The following is a 14,786-nucleotide window of genomic DNA, read 5'->3' on the forward strand; positions in this document are numbered from 1 at the left end:
GTTGTCGTGTTTGGATGTTGCTGAATGTGGGTGGGTGGGGTGCGGGTGAAGAACGGAAGCAAATTTGGCAGAAGCAGCGGCGGCGGCGTCGTTTGGAGGCGCGTGCGTTGCGTTTCTCTCTGTTGCCTCACCACCATTCCTCTCGACTTTTCCTCTTTCATACACCACAACAACACACTCAAACTCTTCATGAACCTTCAAACTTCTGTCAGCATATATCCGTAGCCTCACTGTATCGTTTGTCCACCCTCTTTCAACGCGTCCCTGCTCATCCAAGATTGATGTTTCCACCATCTCTATTGTCCAAGATCTTTCCGCTCGTATCCTTTGGCTCTCGCGTCTCATCTTTCAATCTGACCCTCGCCACTTCTTAGCTTATCAACACGTCTGCACACCTAAATCCGATGGCTTCCCTCTTTGGGAAGAAAGATAGATCACGTATCTCCACCTCCACCACCGCCTCCAACTCTTCCAACCCCATATCCCCCATAGGACTATCCGGCTCAGTCCCCTACAATGCCGTCCAGCCCGGTCCCCCGCCCGTCGCAGGACCTTCGAGACCTCCCAGTCGACGAGAAGCCGAAATGATACAATCAGGCGCTCGAATCATCAGTCCGCCAAGTACGAACCCCGGTTTGACCGAAGCTGGTACACCCATGAACCTTTCCAGTAGGAGATCAGAAGGCATGCCTCCCCCTCCTCCTAAGGATAGACGACCTATTCGCGGTTCACATCTCACCGAACCTCCCTCCAGTCCTGAATCGACAGTACATTCTGCAACATCTAATGGACTACGGTACCAACCACCTTCGGTAGCTTTGGGCATGGCTACTTCTCCTACACCTACTTCAGACTTTGGGGCATCCACCAGACATCCTTATGCCGCCGGCTACGGGGATCCAGAGACTGCATCTATACGTACGGTCTCTTCGTCACATTCATTTCAGCCCAATAGAGATCTTGGAAGATATCCAAGTTTTACCGAACGACCTGGAGTTTCTCGATCTAGTGTCACTAGCACCCGGTATTCCACTTCGACTAATAAACCTTTTGCGAGCTCTGTTACCGGCTCTTCCCTGGCCGGGAGTAGATTATCAGAGGAATTCGATTTGACTCGTCCATCTGATGAAGAGATAGAAGCTCGGTTTCTGGCTCTCTTGGAGAGCCGAGGAGGAGACGCCGAAACCGCATTAAGGACACCTTCAACTCTTTCATCTCGGACCTCGATGTCGTCCGTTCAAGTGGCCAGAACTGCTGCGGCGTTACCTATAGAGACAAAATGGGCAATGGTAGTATCAGACGCCAGGACACGGTGGGAAGCGGAACGCGAAGCCAGGCGAGCAAAGAGCGAGGCTGCCAGGAGTGGGAAGAGGAAAGGCGCTTCCGGCATCTCCAAAGATAGTCCAGAGTGGTTCCTTGAGAAGATGCTCAACGGTACTATCACTCCTCAGCATATCGCTACGCTTTCGATCAACCTTCGAAGCAACAGGCTGGAGTACGTCAAGGATTTCCTCAAGCTTCAAGGTCAGAATGCCCTAGCTAAATTACTAAATGATCATACCAAAAAAAGAAATCGTGGCGCTGCAGATGTGGAGATGGAAACTGAATTGCTCAAATGTCTCAAGCTGTCGTTGGGCACAAACGTGAGTCTTTCCACCAGTTCACGCTCTTCCCATGAGAACCTCTTGAGCATAAGGGAATGAGACTGACGTAGGATAGATAGGAGCGTTGGACGCGTTGCAAAAGCCAGCCGTCGTCAACACTGTCGTCAAATCTCTCATCTCCCCAAATTTAGCTTGTCGGCAAATGGCAGCAGAGATTCTCGCTTTCTTCTGTCACTTTGATCTACAGTCAGAGCCACGCGTGGGTCTACCTATGGTTCTCGGTGCGTTCGACAAACTTGAACAAGAGCTCAATGATACCATCATTGATGTTGCGGGCAAGGTTGGAAAATTCGACGTATGGCTGAGACAATTCGAACAGATGATGGATGGTAGAGGGCGGATGGGGAGTATGGTGGGGGTCAGTAAGGATTTGAAAGGTGCCGACGCTGGAGCCATCATGGAGTGTTGTGTGAGTTGCTTCTCACTCGTGTCACCAGTCTCGTGACACTCTCCTCCTTCTTGATTCACTTTCTTTGGGAACAGATAAACAGTGATCACTGTCAAGCGTCTGCAAATCGTGCTGATATCCAGAACACGATGATAGTCCTGATTCAAGGCTTGGTCTCCAGTATCCACATTCGGGCTCGTTGTGCCGTCCGGGCCCAACTCGAGACCGCAGGAGTGACAAGAGTGTTCGCCAAAATTGAGCAAATCCATGATGATGGGACCACACGCAAGATCAGGCAATACGAAGAAGACGCCGAAGCAGATCGTCAAGCCCTGGCTGAAGAACAAGACAGGATCCTCTTGCATTCCATGCGCACCCCTGAAGATGTCATAAGAGCTCTGCTTCAAATGACTCGAGGAACAAAGTCAAGCGCCTATCTTCTGGATGCTCTTCGACATCTGTTACTCATCAAAGAAGAAGGGGAAATGAGAGACCGATATTTCCAACTTCTCGACAGACTGATCTCCAGCATCGTCATGTCGGACACACCGGACATGTCTCAAGATTTCTCAAGGGCATTCGGGACGTCCGTGGGCCGAGTGATTGGCAAATACGTAGAACAAGATCGGATGGATATGGCGTTCGAAGAGGTCAGGGAATTGAAAGCTGCTCTAGCGACCGCGAATCGTGAAAGGGACGAATTGAAAGAAGAACTGGCTCAAGGTAATGATGGACTTGTTGGACAACTTAAAGCCCACATTACGGATCTGGAGGAACGTCTGCGAAAATCACGGGCGACGACTGAATCACTGGAAGATCGATTAGAGGGTGAAAGGACCGAACACGCTGCGAAAGTCGCAGACCTGGAATTGATCATTCAGGAGCTGTTCAACATGTTGCGCGAAAGTATGTATCTCGACCAACTCCAATCCGGAACCACGGGACCAATAGATAGAGAGAAGCTGTTGCTACAATTGCGAGAACAATGGGCCCGTAAGAAAACCATCCAAAAGCTCGAAGGAAAAGATCAGATCAACGGCAAAAGGAAATCAAACAGGAAATCCAATAGTCAAGATACCACCGAAGGTGTTGTACCGGGATCCGAAGATGAAGATGGAGAAGAAGATGGGGAGGTATTGGAAGCTGCTAAAGTCGCTTTCGGCGAAGCAAAAGGTTGGGTTAAATCTCGTGAATCACGAGCCAAGAAATCCACTTCCGGATCCCAATTTGCCGATGCTACCGAAGATCGAGTGAGGGAACATATAGAAGATGCTTTATCTAAAGGTGCCGACCATATTTCTCCCGTCAGACAAATGGGTAAATTCCCAACATCCACTTCCTCCCGTACCATCACCCGAAGAGGGGCACCGAACGCTCCTCCTATCGGGGAGAAGTCCATGCACCGTATCAGAGGAAGTAAACCCCATCTCCCACCGAGGTTACTGCCTGAAGTACATTGGAGGACACTGTCAAGAAGTACCTCGGCGTTTTCAGTTGTGCAAACGGATCAGATGGACGATACGATGTCTGAATACCGCCAAAGTCGTTTGACTCAAGGAACGGATTTCAGTTCTGTGGCATCTATGGAACTAAGAACTCCGACTACGGGGAGAAGAGACAGTTTCGCAGCTCAAGTATTGAGTCGAGCAAAATCCTTCAGACATATCAGTTCAACGGATTCAGATGATATTTTACCACATGAGTCTCCTACTTTATCGACTTTGGAAGAAGAGAATTCCAGTACTGGAGAGAGATTATCAGACTCTTCGACTTCCATACCATCCGTCCCCCCGCCTCCGCCTCCTCCGCCACCACCACCACCACCACCTCCTCCTCCACCCCCACCGCCTCCACCTCCACCCCCACCTCCGCCAGGAGCTCCTTCCATGGGTATGACCAATGGTTTACCACCAGGAATCCCAGCTTCTATGTCAGGTATGGCAGGTGTTTTAGCAGGTATAAAAGGAGGTATCAAACTTAAATCTTCCAACAACCCCAATGATCCCTCATCATCTCCGACCGATTCGACCACACGTTCCCCCCCTCTACCTTCAGCTCCAGGTGCAAGAGCACCTCTGGCTCCATTGTCATCCTTACTACATGGTTCAAATGACAATAGAAAGGACGTAGCTATGATGGCTAGCAAAAAGACAAAACAGGTTCAATGGGAGAAAGTCTCAAAAGCTCAATTGGCAAAGACAATTTGGGGTACACAAGAAGTTAGAGAAGAAGATCTGGTCGAGAGGATGAAAGCTGTCAATCTGTGGAGTGAGATGGAAGATGAGTTCAAGGCGAAGGATATTATCGCCAATGCCGTTAGTGAGTGATCAGCTCATTCATCGCCCTATCATCTCCTTCGACTGTCACCTTTCTTTTAGCTCCTTCATACCACAACATCAGATTCCCTTATCATACACCAACATCAGATATCCTTATCATCAACCAACACCAATTACCCTTGTTCAATTGACGTGATCAAGACTTCAGGAAACCGATCGTCTCCATCTGAGATGAGAATGATGAACCTTCGGCTATATTCGCGTACAGACGGAGTAAGTGAAGTATCTGACATTGCAGAAAAGAAGAAAGAAACAGAACTCAAATCTGTCCTCGCTCCAGATCACAGAAGAAGAATCGAAATTTTGATGTCACAACCAACTCCCAAATCATATAAAGACCCGGAAAAACTCTCAGATGCCATTGCGAACTTTGACGCGAATCTGTGCACCGAGGTTTTCTTATCTGAATTGCAGAGTCAATTGCCGAATGATGATGAGGTGGGTCTCTCTCAGTTTCATATTCCTTGGTCGTCTCTGAACGTCATATATTGAGCTCTGGTTCATAATCGGGATGGTATCGCCATGCCTGGATCAAAAGACTCACAATGTACCATCTCTGCACACCCCGACCCCTGTATAATCAATGTCTTTCCATCTTATGAGGGAATAATCATTGGATGGGCTGCCCTGGTGGAGGACCTTAGCATTAGGATGGCTCGATACATGTCATATACTGACTGGCAGCGTGGAAAGCTGCTCACTCATTCCGCCGATAGTGAAGAAGATCTGGAACGACTTCATCCTGCCGATCGATTGATGGTCCGACTGATCCAACTTCCATACCTCAACGATCGGGTCAAGGGAATGTTGTTCCAAATCCGTTTTGCGACAAACGTCGAGTTGCTTCAGAAGGTTCGTCAATTTGCACACATCTTTCCTCTCAACTCCCTCCACATGTCATCCTCACTGATCATCCAATCTGCCGAATCCGTTGTGCCTTTGCCCAGCTCTGTATACATCGACTCACGCGGCACGACATCACCAAAGAGAACATACACTGATTTGCAGAGTTTGGACCTTCTCACTGTCGCATGTAGAGATCTCCTCGCTGCCAAGCGTTTCCGAGAGCTACTCAATGTGATCCTGGTCATGGGCAATTTCCTCAATGGTACGAATTATGCCGGCGGGGCTTATGGTTTCAAAATTGCCTCGATCAACAGGGTACGTGTTGTCATATGCCACCGACAATCCTTGCCTATGTCTCGTATCTCCACACAACGTATCGCGTGGACGGATATGACAAGCCAGTGAGGTGGCCTGTGATCAGTAGCTGATAAAATAGTTGGCAGATACCAAATCTTCCCATGGACAAAACTTGCTACATTTCCTTGAGAATGTCGTCAGTCAACATTTCCCTTATCTGGAAAGCTTCTTAGATGAACTGGTCAAACCTTCAGAGGCGAATCGAGGTGAGTTTATTTTGTTTCTATTATCAATCAAGTCATTTCCTCACGTTATATCTTAATCAATAGCCCGTGTTTCTGTCGAAATGTGTTCAGTCACGCTAATTGATCCAGTAAATTTTACAGATATGCAAGCGACTTCGAAATCTATGTTGGACGAAATCCGAAATATCCGTCGTTCACTCAATGCGAATTTCCTCAGTAGTGATGATGGTTATACTCGAAAAATGTTCAGATTCTCCGCTTCGGCTGAAGATGAGATGCAAGATTTACGAGATGGGATCGTTCAAGCTGAAAGTGCTTTACGTGAAGTTCAAACGTTTTATTGTGAGGGAGAGGAAATGTCGAGACCTATGCAAAGTCAAGATTTCTTTGGGATTTTCAGAACTTTTACAAGTTCGTACATTGTGAGTGAATTCGTCCGTACTCACTCGTCATCTCCAGTGACGTCTTCTCTGATCACTGTCCTGCATCCTGTTCGCGGTATATCATGACATCTGATCTCGACTTTTATCCGTCCACGGATCGAATTACCCGGGTGTACATGTAAGAGAACTCAGTTGTAAGAAGTAGGGACAGTTGGGGTAATATCGGTACACACAAAAGAATTCAACTAATCACAGGCATGTCGTGATCAAAATCGTGCCAAAAGAGAAGAAGCTCTAGCTAGAGAACGTCGTGCACAAGCTCGTGCTGCTTTAACACCTCAAACAACAGGAGCTTCTTCCATTTCCGAAGTCAACCTTATCGACGCTCGATTGAATCGACTCAAATTAGAAGGTACTCCAAGGGTCAAACGTGAAAGAAGACAATTAGCTCCACCTTTATCACCCGTTCCTATAAGTAGTGATTTCTCTTTGAGCGATTTCGCTATACCTACTTCTGATGATGGTGAATTCGATTATGGAACTTTTGCTCAGAAACTCATGTCTGATCTTCAACTTAGTGAAGGACCTTTGGAACCGATGAGATCAGGGATGGTGGAAGAGTTGAATGATGAGAGTGATAAAGATTATAAAGATGATGGTCCGGATTCACCTAGTCCTAATCCTATCAATAGGATGGAACCGGAATCACCTACTCCTTTGATACGTGTTGATACGAGTGAGGGGTGATCGTTTTGTCACTTGAGCAGTGGGTTGAATGATGGAGTTTTAATATATACGTGTATATCGAGTGGGGGGAGATGATGGATTGATAGAATGATACCGTGTGGATGGGGGACTGACGAGTTGATCATAATGTTTGGAAATGAGAAGTTGGATCGATGTGGTGAGAACAAGAATGATAGATGATAACACTGCTATGGATTAATGACACGCAGTAAATGTAGAATAGACATATGCATCTTCATCGAGTTTTGTCATTCACCTGACAAAGTACCCCATCATAGCCAAAAGATTTCTGGATAGAGTTGCTAAGAACATGAAACGTTTTAATCATTTGGTGGGAGATCATCAGATATCTGAACGGGATAAGTGGGATGGGTATTCAGGGGTGGATGTTCAGATCAGAGGAAGCATAACGACCAAAGCTCCATTTTTGACATCTTTCAACCTGATCCAACGACCTAATCTAGGTTCTTGGGAAATAGCAGCGACGAGTACAATTTCTTTTTCTTTCATCTGTTTCTTCTCTTTCTCCACAGGGTTCATCATTCCCAATTCTACTCTACCGGCGGTGATGGGTGGAGAAGGGTTTAAATTGTCCGACTCTCCCATAGCTTCTTTTTCTCTTTGTGGGTTTCCTGGAGTATGGGGAATGTGACCTTCTTTTCCCCCTTGGGTGTTGGTGTGGGTGTTGGTGGTAGGATTTCCGGTGGGAACGTCAAAGACTTGGGTGGTGGTTTGAGAGATCATTGAAGAATGAGAAGTGTGAGAATTAAGAGATGTCGGATTGATAGATCCAGAAGGTAAAAAAGAAATTTGTAGAGAATTGATGAATCCTTTTATTTGGATTTCTTTGATTAGAGAAAAAGATCTAAGAGATGATGACAATGCCCAAAAACGAATATAACCGTCCCAAGAACCTGACATGAGTGACAATACTCTAGTTGAAATTTACTGTGAACTTGACATATACAACAATGGTTTTGATTTTGATGACTAGATTTGACAGGGGGGATATGGATGGGATAGAATTTCGGAGAAGGTAAGAATGGGAAGACATACCTGATACAAAAACATCTGTACTTCTTAAATGTGCCAATGAGGTTATCCAACGAGGAGAAGACATGTTACCACCTTCTGACAATAGATTGTCAGTACCATGAGAAAGATGATGTGTGTATATAGGCTTTTTCTTGGAAATGTTCCAAAGACAAATAGCACTTAGAGTTAGTAATTTGACCAACCAAAAGAGTCAAAACTCGTCATTCCGACAATTCGACAATTCGACAATTCGACAATTCGACAATTCGACAATTCGACAATTCGACAATCCTCCCTTGGGTCAATTTCGTAGGGACTGGTAGGAGTACTCATTGATTGTACAATGGTATGAGGGGTTTTGGGGATTGTGAAGATGATAGAAGAAAAAGAGAGATTAATGACTTACCCACTATCACCTCCAGAAACGAAATTTTGATCATCGATCATACAAACCACATCGACACTTCCTTCAACAAATTCGACTCCTTTCCCTTTTCTCTCTTTCGTTTGCTTGATTTCTCCATCTATCTCAACCACATTCACATCCTCATCTTTCGATTCTGGAAATAAAGTACTTCTACCACCACCTCGTAATACCAACTGTACTTCCTCTTCTACTTTCCACCATCTACAAGTCCTATCTCTTGATCCTGCCGTGACAGCGGCAGTAGGTTTTATAGCTGAAACCGAAGGTATAGAATCTTGATGTCCAAAAAAAGTATCGATGAGTGATAAGGTTGATAATGAATGAAGTGCCAGATGTCTCGATAAAGAAGCACTGAGGATTTCATATGAAGGATTTCCTAGTGGAGGTAGAGCGATTGACTAGAAAGTCAAATTTGATACTTTTAGGATAACTGATTAAACTCACAGTGACAGCATCTTTATGTCCTCTCATACCAATTTTCCATATGGGTTCATCACCGGTGACGTCCCATACTCCAATAGTTTTATCTCTACCACCACTAACAAGATACTTTCCATCTTCGCTAGTTGCCAAACATAAAATTTCGCCTTTGTGTCCTTGATTCTGTGGTCCATCACTTTTGCTACGACCACATGATTTTGTTCTTTTCAGAGTAGAAAGTGTGATAGGGATGATGCTGCCTCTTTTGGTGGATATATACAATGACTTGGAGTTGAATGCTACAGAAGTGGGTACATGACACGGAGTGGTGATGAATTTCGAAGAAGGTTCTCCCAATTGATCAGAAAGAAACATATGTATCCGACCTTGAGTTTCCGCCTTGATATCAGTTACTAGACCTAGTGTGAAGAAATCACTTACCACATCTTTTTGTAAACGAGAAGCAATGATTTCTCTGTCGATTTCGGCTGCATCGAACGCATCATCGTCTCGTGCTGGACGACTGAGCTAGGTATGTTAAGTGGAGAAGCATGCTCACCAGCTTCAAGCTCCGTTCTGACTTTGGAAAGATAATTCTTGGCTAATCGTACCCTTTTCTCAGCCGCGGTCTCATTCTCATCTATGTAACCTTCGTCAGAAATCGCATCGTCGTCTCGGCCTTTGCGGAAGTCGACAGTGTCGAGATCAAAATCGCCTCCATCGCTCTCGGAGGAATCAGAGCTCGGTCTTTGTCGCCTGGGAGCTGTTTTGGCTCTAGACTTTGTGTTTCCACCTGGCCTGGAAGTAGAATTGGGACGAGGTGTTCGTTTACGTTTCTTGTCGGACTGAAAGAAGGGGTCTGGCATGGTGCTTGACTACTTGTCAAATGTCGATTCACTGTAGGTTACTGACTCTGAGGGAAATCTTCAACTTTTTACTTCTAAGTAGGCGCGCGAAAAACCATCAAACAGCCGCCGCGAGCCTATTTACGGCCTTGCCACGTCCCCCTCCACGAGCGTCATCAAGTGTCCATTCCTCCCCCCAACTCTCTATTCTTCTCCCCCTATCTCTTGTCCACAGCCAGCCCAATCAGTACAGCTGGCTGCGGTACATACTCAATCTACTATTCACAACTCTTCTGCGCTTCCTCCGCGATGAAGCTCAAAGACATCTCCCGTACGGCTACCTTTGCTTGGGATCTCACCTCCTCAGCCTCGCCCTTGTTAGCTACAGGAGCAGTCGCCGGTGCTCTTGACGAAAGCTTCAGTAATGAGAGTCAACTGGAAATATGGCAGCCTGATTTCGGCAATGTTCAGGGGATCAAGCTGGGAGGTCAAGGAAGCGGTCCTCAAGGCAGCATCACAGTTGGTAGCCGGTGAGCTTTCGTCGTTTCTTCTTGATGACGTGCCGTACACCCTTCATTTTCCTAGAGATACACGATGATTGAATATCGCTGACATGGCAAGATTCAACCGACTAGCATGGTCCTCATCTCTGCCACAATACACCCGAGGAGTTTTGGCTGCTGGAATGGAAACGGGCGAGGTGAACGTTTACGACCCCCACAAGATATTGAACGCTGCCGCGTAAGCTGCCCCCTGTGAAATAGCAGTACGTGCAAACTGACAGATGAAGAGCGGAGGAGTCCCGAATCTTCTCCAGTGACAGACATACAGGGCCCGTGAGAGGCTTAGACTTCAATCCGATCCAGAAGAACCTTCTTCTGACTGGATCAGTCAACGCAGAGGTGAGTGTTTAGAAGTGACGGCAGCAGCTGACGTGGTAGCTGTACATATACGACCTGAATAACCCAGGGAGTGCGCCGGTTATTCCTGGTCCTCCGTCCACAAAGCTCAACGAGATCACCTCGCTGCAGTGGAACACGACCACTGCGCGTATTTTTGCTGCATCTTCTTCCTCAGGTTTCACCTCAGTCTGGGATGTGAAGGCTGGTAAGGAGATCGTCAGCTTGCAGTACGGCGGTGGTGCTGCCAAAGGTACAGAAGCTTTTGGTGGGATGACAGGTCTTCAGTTAGGCAAGAGACGAGGAATGAGTGATGTGTGTTGGCACCCCGAACAAGTGAGCTCTTACCTTTCAGTCTCGAGGTCTTGCTGAACTGTATAGGCCACTCGACTAATCACTGCCTCGGAGGACGACGAGTCGCCTATCATCATGTTATGGGATCTTAGGAACACTCGAGCACCTGAACGAGTACGTTTTCGTCACACCTGAGTTGAGAAAGCTGAGACATATGCCAGATACTGAACGGTCATCACAAAGGTGTCCTTTCTGTCTCATGGTGCAAGCAAGATGCCGATTTGCTTCTCTCTTGTGGAAAAGATAATCGTACTCTCTGCTGGAACCCTCAGACCGGAGAGATCATCGGTGAATTACCCGCCAGCAGTGATTGGTCGTTCCAAACCGCCTGGTGCCCCCGTAATCCTGATCTCCTGGCCACAGCATCCTTCGATGGTCACATCGGTATACATTCCCTTCAAACGACCCAAGTTTCCTCACAGCAATCCCAGGATTTGAATGACGCTGTCACGGCGGACGACGTCTTCGGGGCGTTGGGGAAGCAAGAGCGCGAGGATGAGACTGTCAACGTTTTGTCTCTCAAGCAACCAGCAAAATGGCTTCGACGTCCCGTCTCTGCTTCTTTCGGCTTCGGCGGTACTCTCGCGAGCACATCGAACCTTCCCGGGGCATCTGGGAAGCACCAAAGTGGGGTGGTTCATTTGCGTACTATAGTCACAGAGGAGGAGATCATCGATCTCAGTGATACGCTCAGTCAAATCACCGGTGACAAGGAGAAGGTAGAAGAGTTCTGCGAGAGACAGGCAAGCCGACCAGGAGCGGCTTTGGCCTGGAAGACGTTACGAACGATTTTCAAGGCGAAGTCGAGACAAGAATTACTTGAATTGTTGGGTTTCTCCAAGGAAGAAGTGGAACGACAAGTTGCGGAGGCGATGAAGAAGTACGGCGTAGGAAAGCTACCTGCCTTGAATGGGGAGATGGAACCGACTATCTCCATATCTCAGCCGGATCTGGAGTCTGAAAATGGAGGGGACGATGACGACACTCCTCCGGCGTCTGCTAAGTCAGAGGCAACCCCTTCGGAACCATCCGTAGCGTCGCCCACCTCCAAAGGTGCAGAGTCTGTGAAGGACTCGGAAAGTGGACTGTTCCCTGACGATGCGCCAGGGACACCTGCGGCGGCAGCTGCCGATTTCTTCTCTTCGATGTCTTCGAGTGTTCTGCGCAATCCTCTTCTTGACCACATCATCCCTCACAGGCAGCCCGATGTACCAGATTCTTCCATCGCAGCGACGGTCGGGAGTCGGCCGTCTTCGGTCCGTTCAGAAGCCATTCAAGAGAACACTTTCAGAATCTACCCATCAGGGGAGAGTGACATTGACAGGCTCGTAACTCAAGCCTTGGTCGTTGGCGACTTCCAATCCGCTGTCGACATTTGCCTTGCGACCGAACGATATGCCGATGCACTACTGCTGGCTGTCCGTGGTGGTTCCGACCTTCTCGCTTCCACTCAAAAAGCCTATTTCGCCAAGCGTACCGGCAAGGTCCCATTCCTTCGTATCTTCCAATCTATCATCACCGAAGATCTGATCGACATTGTGCAAAATGCCGACTTGACAGAGTGGAAGGTGGCTTTTGCTGTCATTGCGACTTTTTCCAAGGACGCGGAGTTTCCTGGTCTGGCAGAACAGCTAGGTCAAAGGTTGCAATATAGATGGCAGATGCTCGCCGGTTCGGACTCTCCTGAGGCTAAAACGTCCTCCAGGACTGCTAGAGAGGATGCGACTTTCTGCTACCTCGCCGCACGTCGACTGGAGAAGCTCATTCCCATCTGGGTGGACGAACTGCATGAAGAGGAAGAAGCGTCCGAAAAGACGAAATATTCAGCTCATGCTCATGCCCTCCATGGATTCATCGAGAAAGTCACGGTCTTTGCCGTTGGAAGTGGCTATGTGGATGAAGATCTTATGCGACCCACGGAAAATGTGGAAACTGCAGAGGCTGGTGCTAGGTCGTACAAGCTATCAGCGCTTTATGATCGATACTACGAATACGCAGATCTGCTGGTGAATCAGGGTCTTGTGGAGCTCGCCGCGAGATATGTTCAAATGACACCACCGGATTATAAGGGTACAGGAACTGCGAGTGAGCTGGACAAAGCTCGAGATAGGATACTACGTGCTGCAAGCGAAGCACCATCTGCTTTGACGGCCGCATCTCAAATCGTCAAGCCAGTCGTTGCCACTCAGACCGCACCGGTGCCAAGTGTACCATCATATGTTCCTCCCACACCGACTCAAGCTACCTATTCTACTTCAGCTTACACGGCTCCTCCGGCCCCAACCACAAACTCTTTTCCAGCAACATCCGCGGCATATGCTCCATCTCAATCCCTCGGATATCAGCCCGCGCCTCAGACATACGCTCCAGCCGACGCTAGTCCGTATGCGCCTTCAGGATACCAACCTTCTTCTTATGCCAACGGATATGATCCCCAGCCTCAAGGATATGGTGTACCCACCGGTGGGATGTATAACGCTACTCCTCAACATTCCAACAACCTTGCCCCTCCTCCTCGCGCCGGTAGCGTTACCGGTCCAACTACTAACCCATCACCTTCCCCTCTCCCCGCAGCACAGCGAAGAGATATGCCAGGATGGAACGACGCTCCGAGTCTTTCAGGTCCCCCGAAGCGTCCTCAAAGTGCTATGAAAGATGCCAGCAAGCCTGCGCCCATCATGTCTCCCTTCCCAATGTCGGAATCTGCACCCTTGTCAACGCCGTCCGGACCTCCCATGTCGACTCTCAGTCCCCCTCCTCGAGGTCAACCTGGTGTCTTACCTCCACCACCTAAGGGGGGTCCAAGACCTCCTTCCGCCCAAGCTGTAGCTCATGCTGCTCAACAACAACGACAACCATCTGGCCCTCCTCAAATACGCCCACCGCCACAAGTACGTCCCCCTCCTTCAGGAGTGAGAGCAGGTCCTCCTCCTGGTACTTTAGCTGGTCCACCACCTCAACGGGTATTATCGCCATTAGGACCTCAAGGTCGTATGGCCAGTCCACTTGCTCAGTCTGTCCGTCCTCCTCCGACGGTGGGACAAATGTCTGCGGGACCTCCACCAGGTCACGGTCAGAGAATCGCAGGACCTCCTCCACCTGGTAGAACATCCTCGGTGGTTTCTGCTAGACCTCCAAGTGTACCACCTGCACCGGCGGCTCCTGTAACCCCGGCGAAACCCACTTATCGTAAGTTCACATAGTTACTCGAAAGACGCCTCTAACGTGCAGCTCCGGGAGATAGAACTCATATTTCTTCCGAAGCCAAACCGATCTACGAGGTACTTTCAGTTGAGATGGTTCGGGTCAAAGGGATGAACGTTCCTCCGCAAGTGAAGAAGATTGTGGAGGATACAGAGAGAAGGTTGAATATCTTGTTTGACGGGTTGAACAATGATACGGTACCTAAAGAGGCGGTTGAGCAGATGTTACAGATTTCGAAAGGTGGGTTTTTGTTTCTCCATCTTTACCTCGATTTGCCCTAAACCCTTGAGTCTCAGTCCCATTCTCCTTGATTATCTCACTAAAACGGACGACGCAGATTTCTCTAATTGATATACTTTGAGCAGAATGACCAACTGTTGGTGTGATGATATGAAGGGGAGATTGCGAGGATGGAGTACTGATGGCCAGCTATGATGGCACGAGATGCTAATGGAGCATTGGCGATGCATGTAGAACTCATGACTAACGCTACCGGTGATGTGACGGTATGGGCCGTGAGTGTGATATCCTCCCTCCTCCTCTCTACTTCTCACTTTGGTCAGTCTCGTATTATACTCCTTCTCAGATACTTGATACCATGTGGATGTAGGAAGTGACTGACTCGTAGACTGGCGTACGTCAATTGATCCGTCTCGGTCTCGCGTGATATTATACAAACGATGAATGTTCATG

The 14,786-nt window shown here is 48.1% G+C and overlaps 2 protein-coding genes across 2 annotated transcripts; both read left to right on the plus strand.

Moving 5' to 3' along the window:
• Positions 1–177: 177 nt before the first annotated feature.
• On the plus strand, positions 178–7,949 carry TREMEDRAFT_71050 (uncharacterized protein; the record flags this gene model as incomplete). The annotated part of the gene is made up of 11 exons (XM_007002992.1): positions 178–1,643; positions 1,720–2,073; positions 2,196–4,371; positions 4,630–4,829; positions 5,076–5,243; positions 5,400–5,552; positions 5,674–5,800; positions 5,909–6,201; positions 6,418–6,627; positions 7,248–7,291; positions 7,904–7,949. The coding sequence occupies exons 1-11, from the start codon at positions 405–407 to the stop codon at positions 7,947–7,949; spliced, it is 5,010 nt and encodes a 1,669-aa protein (XP_007003054.1). The 5' UTR covers positions 178–404.
• A 1,996-nt stretch (positions 7,950–9,945) lies between these two features.
• Positions 9,946–14,760, plus strand: TREMEDRAFT_28108 (uncharacterized protein; the record flags this gene model as incomplete). Its single annotated transcript, XM_007002361.1, has 9 exons — positions 9,946–10,166; positions 10,258–10,377; positions 10,427–10,538; positions 10,578–10,850; positions 10,917–11,003; positions 11,051–14,078; positions 14,121–14,333; positions 14,523–14,608; positions 14,722–14,760. 9 exons carry the CDS (start codon positions 9,946–9,948, stop codon positions 14,758–14,760), a joined length of 4,179 nt encoding a protein of 1,392 aa, XP_007002423.1.
• Positions 14,761–14,786: the final 26 nt, after the last annotated feature.

Source organism: Tremella mesenterica (genome assembly GCF_000271645.1).
Source record: "Tremella mesenterica DSM 1558 unplaced genomic scaffold TREMEscaffold_2, whole genome shotgun sequence".
Taxonomy (NCBI): Eukaryota; Fungi; Basidiomycota; class Tremellomycetes; order Tremellales; family Tremellaceae; genus Tremella; species Tremella mesenterica.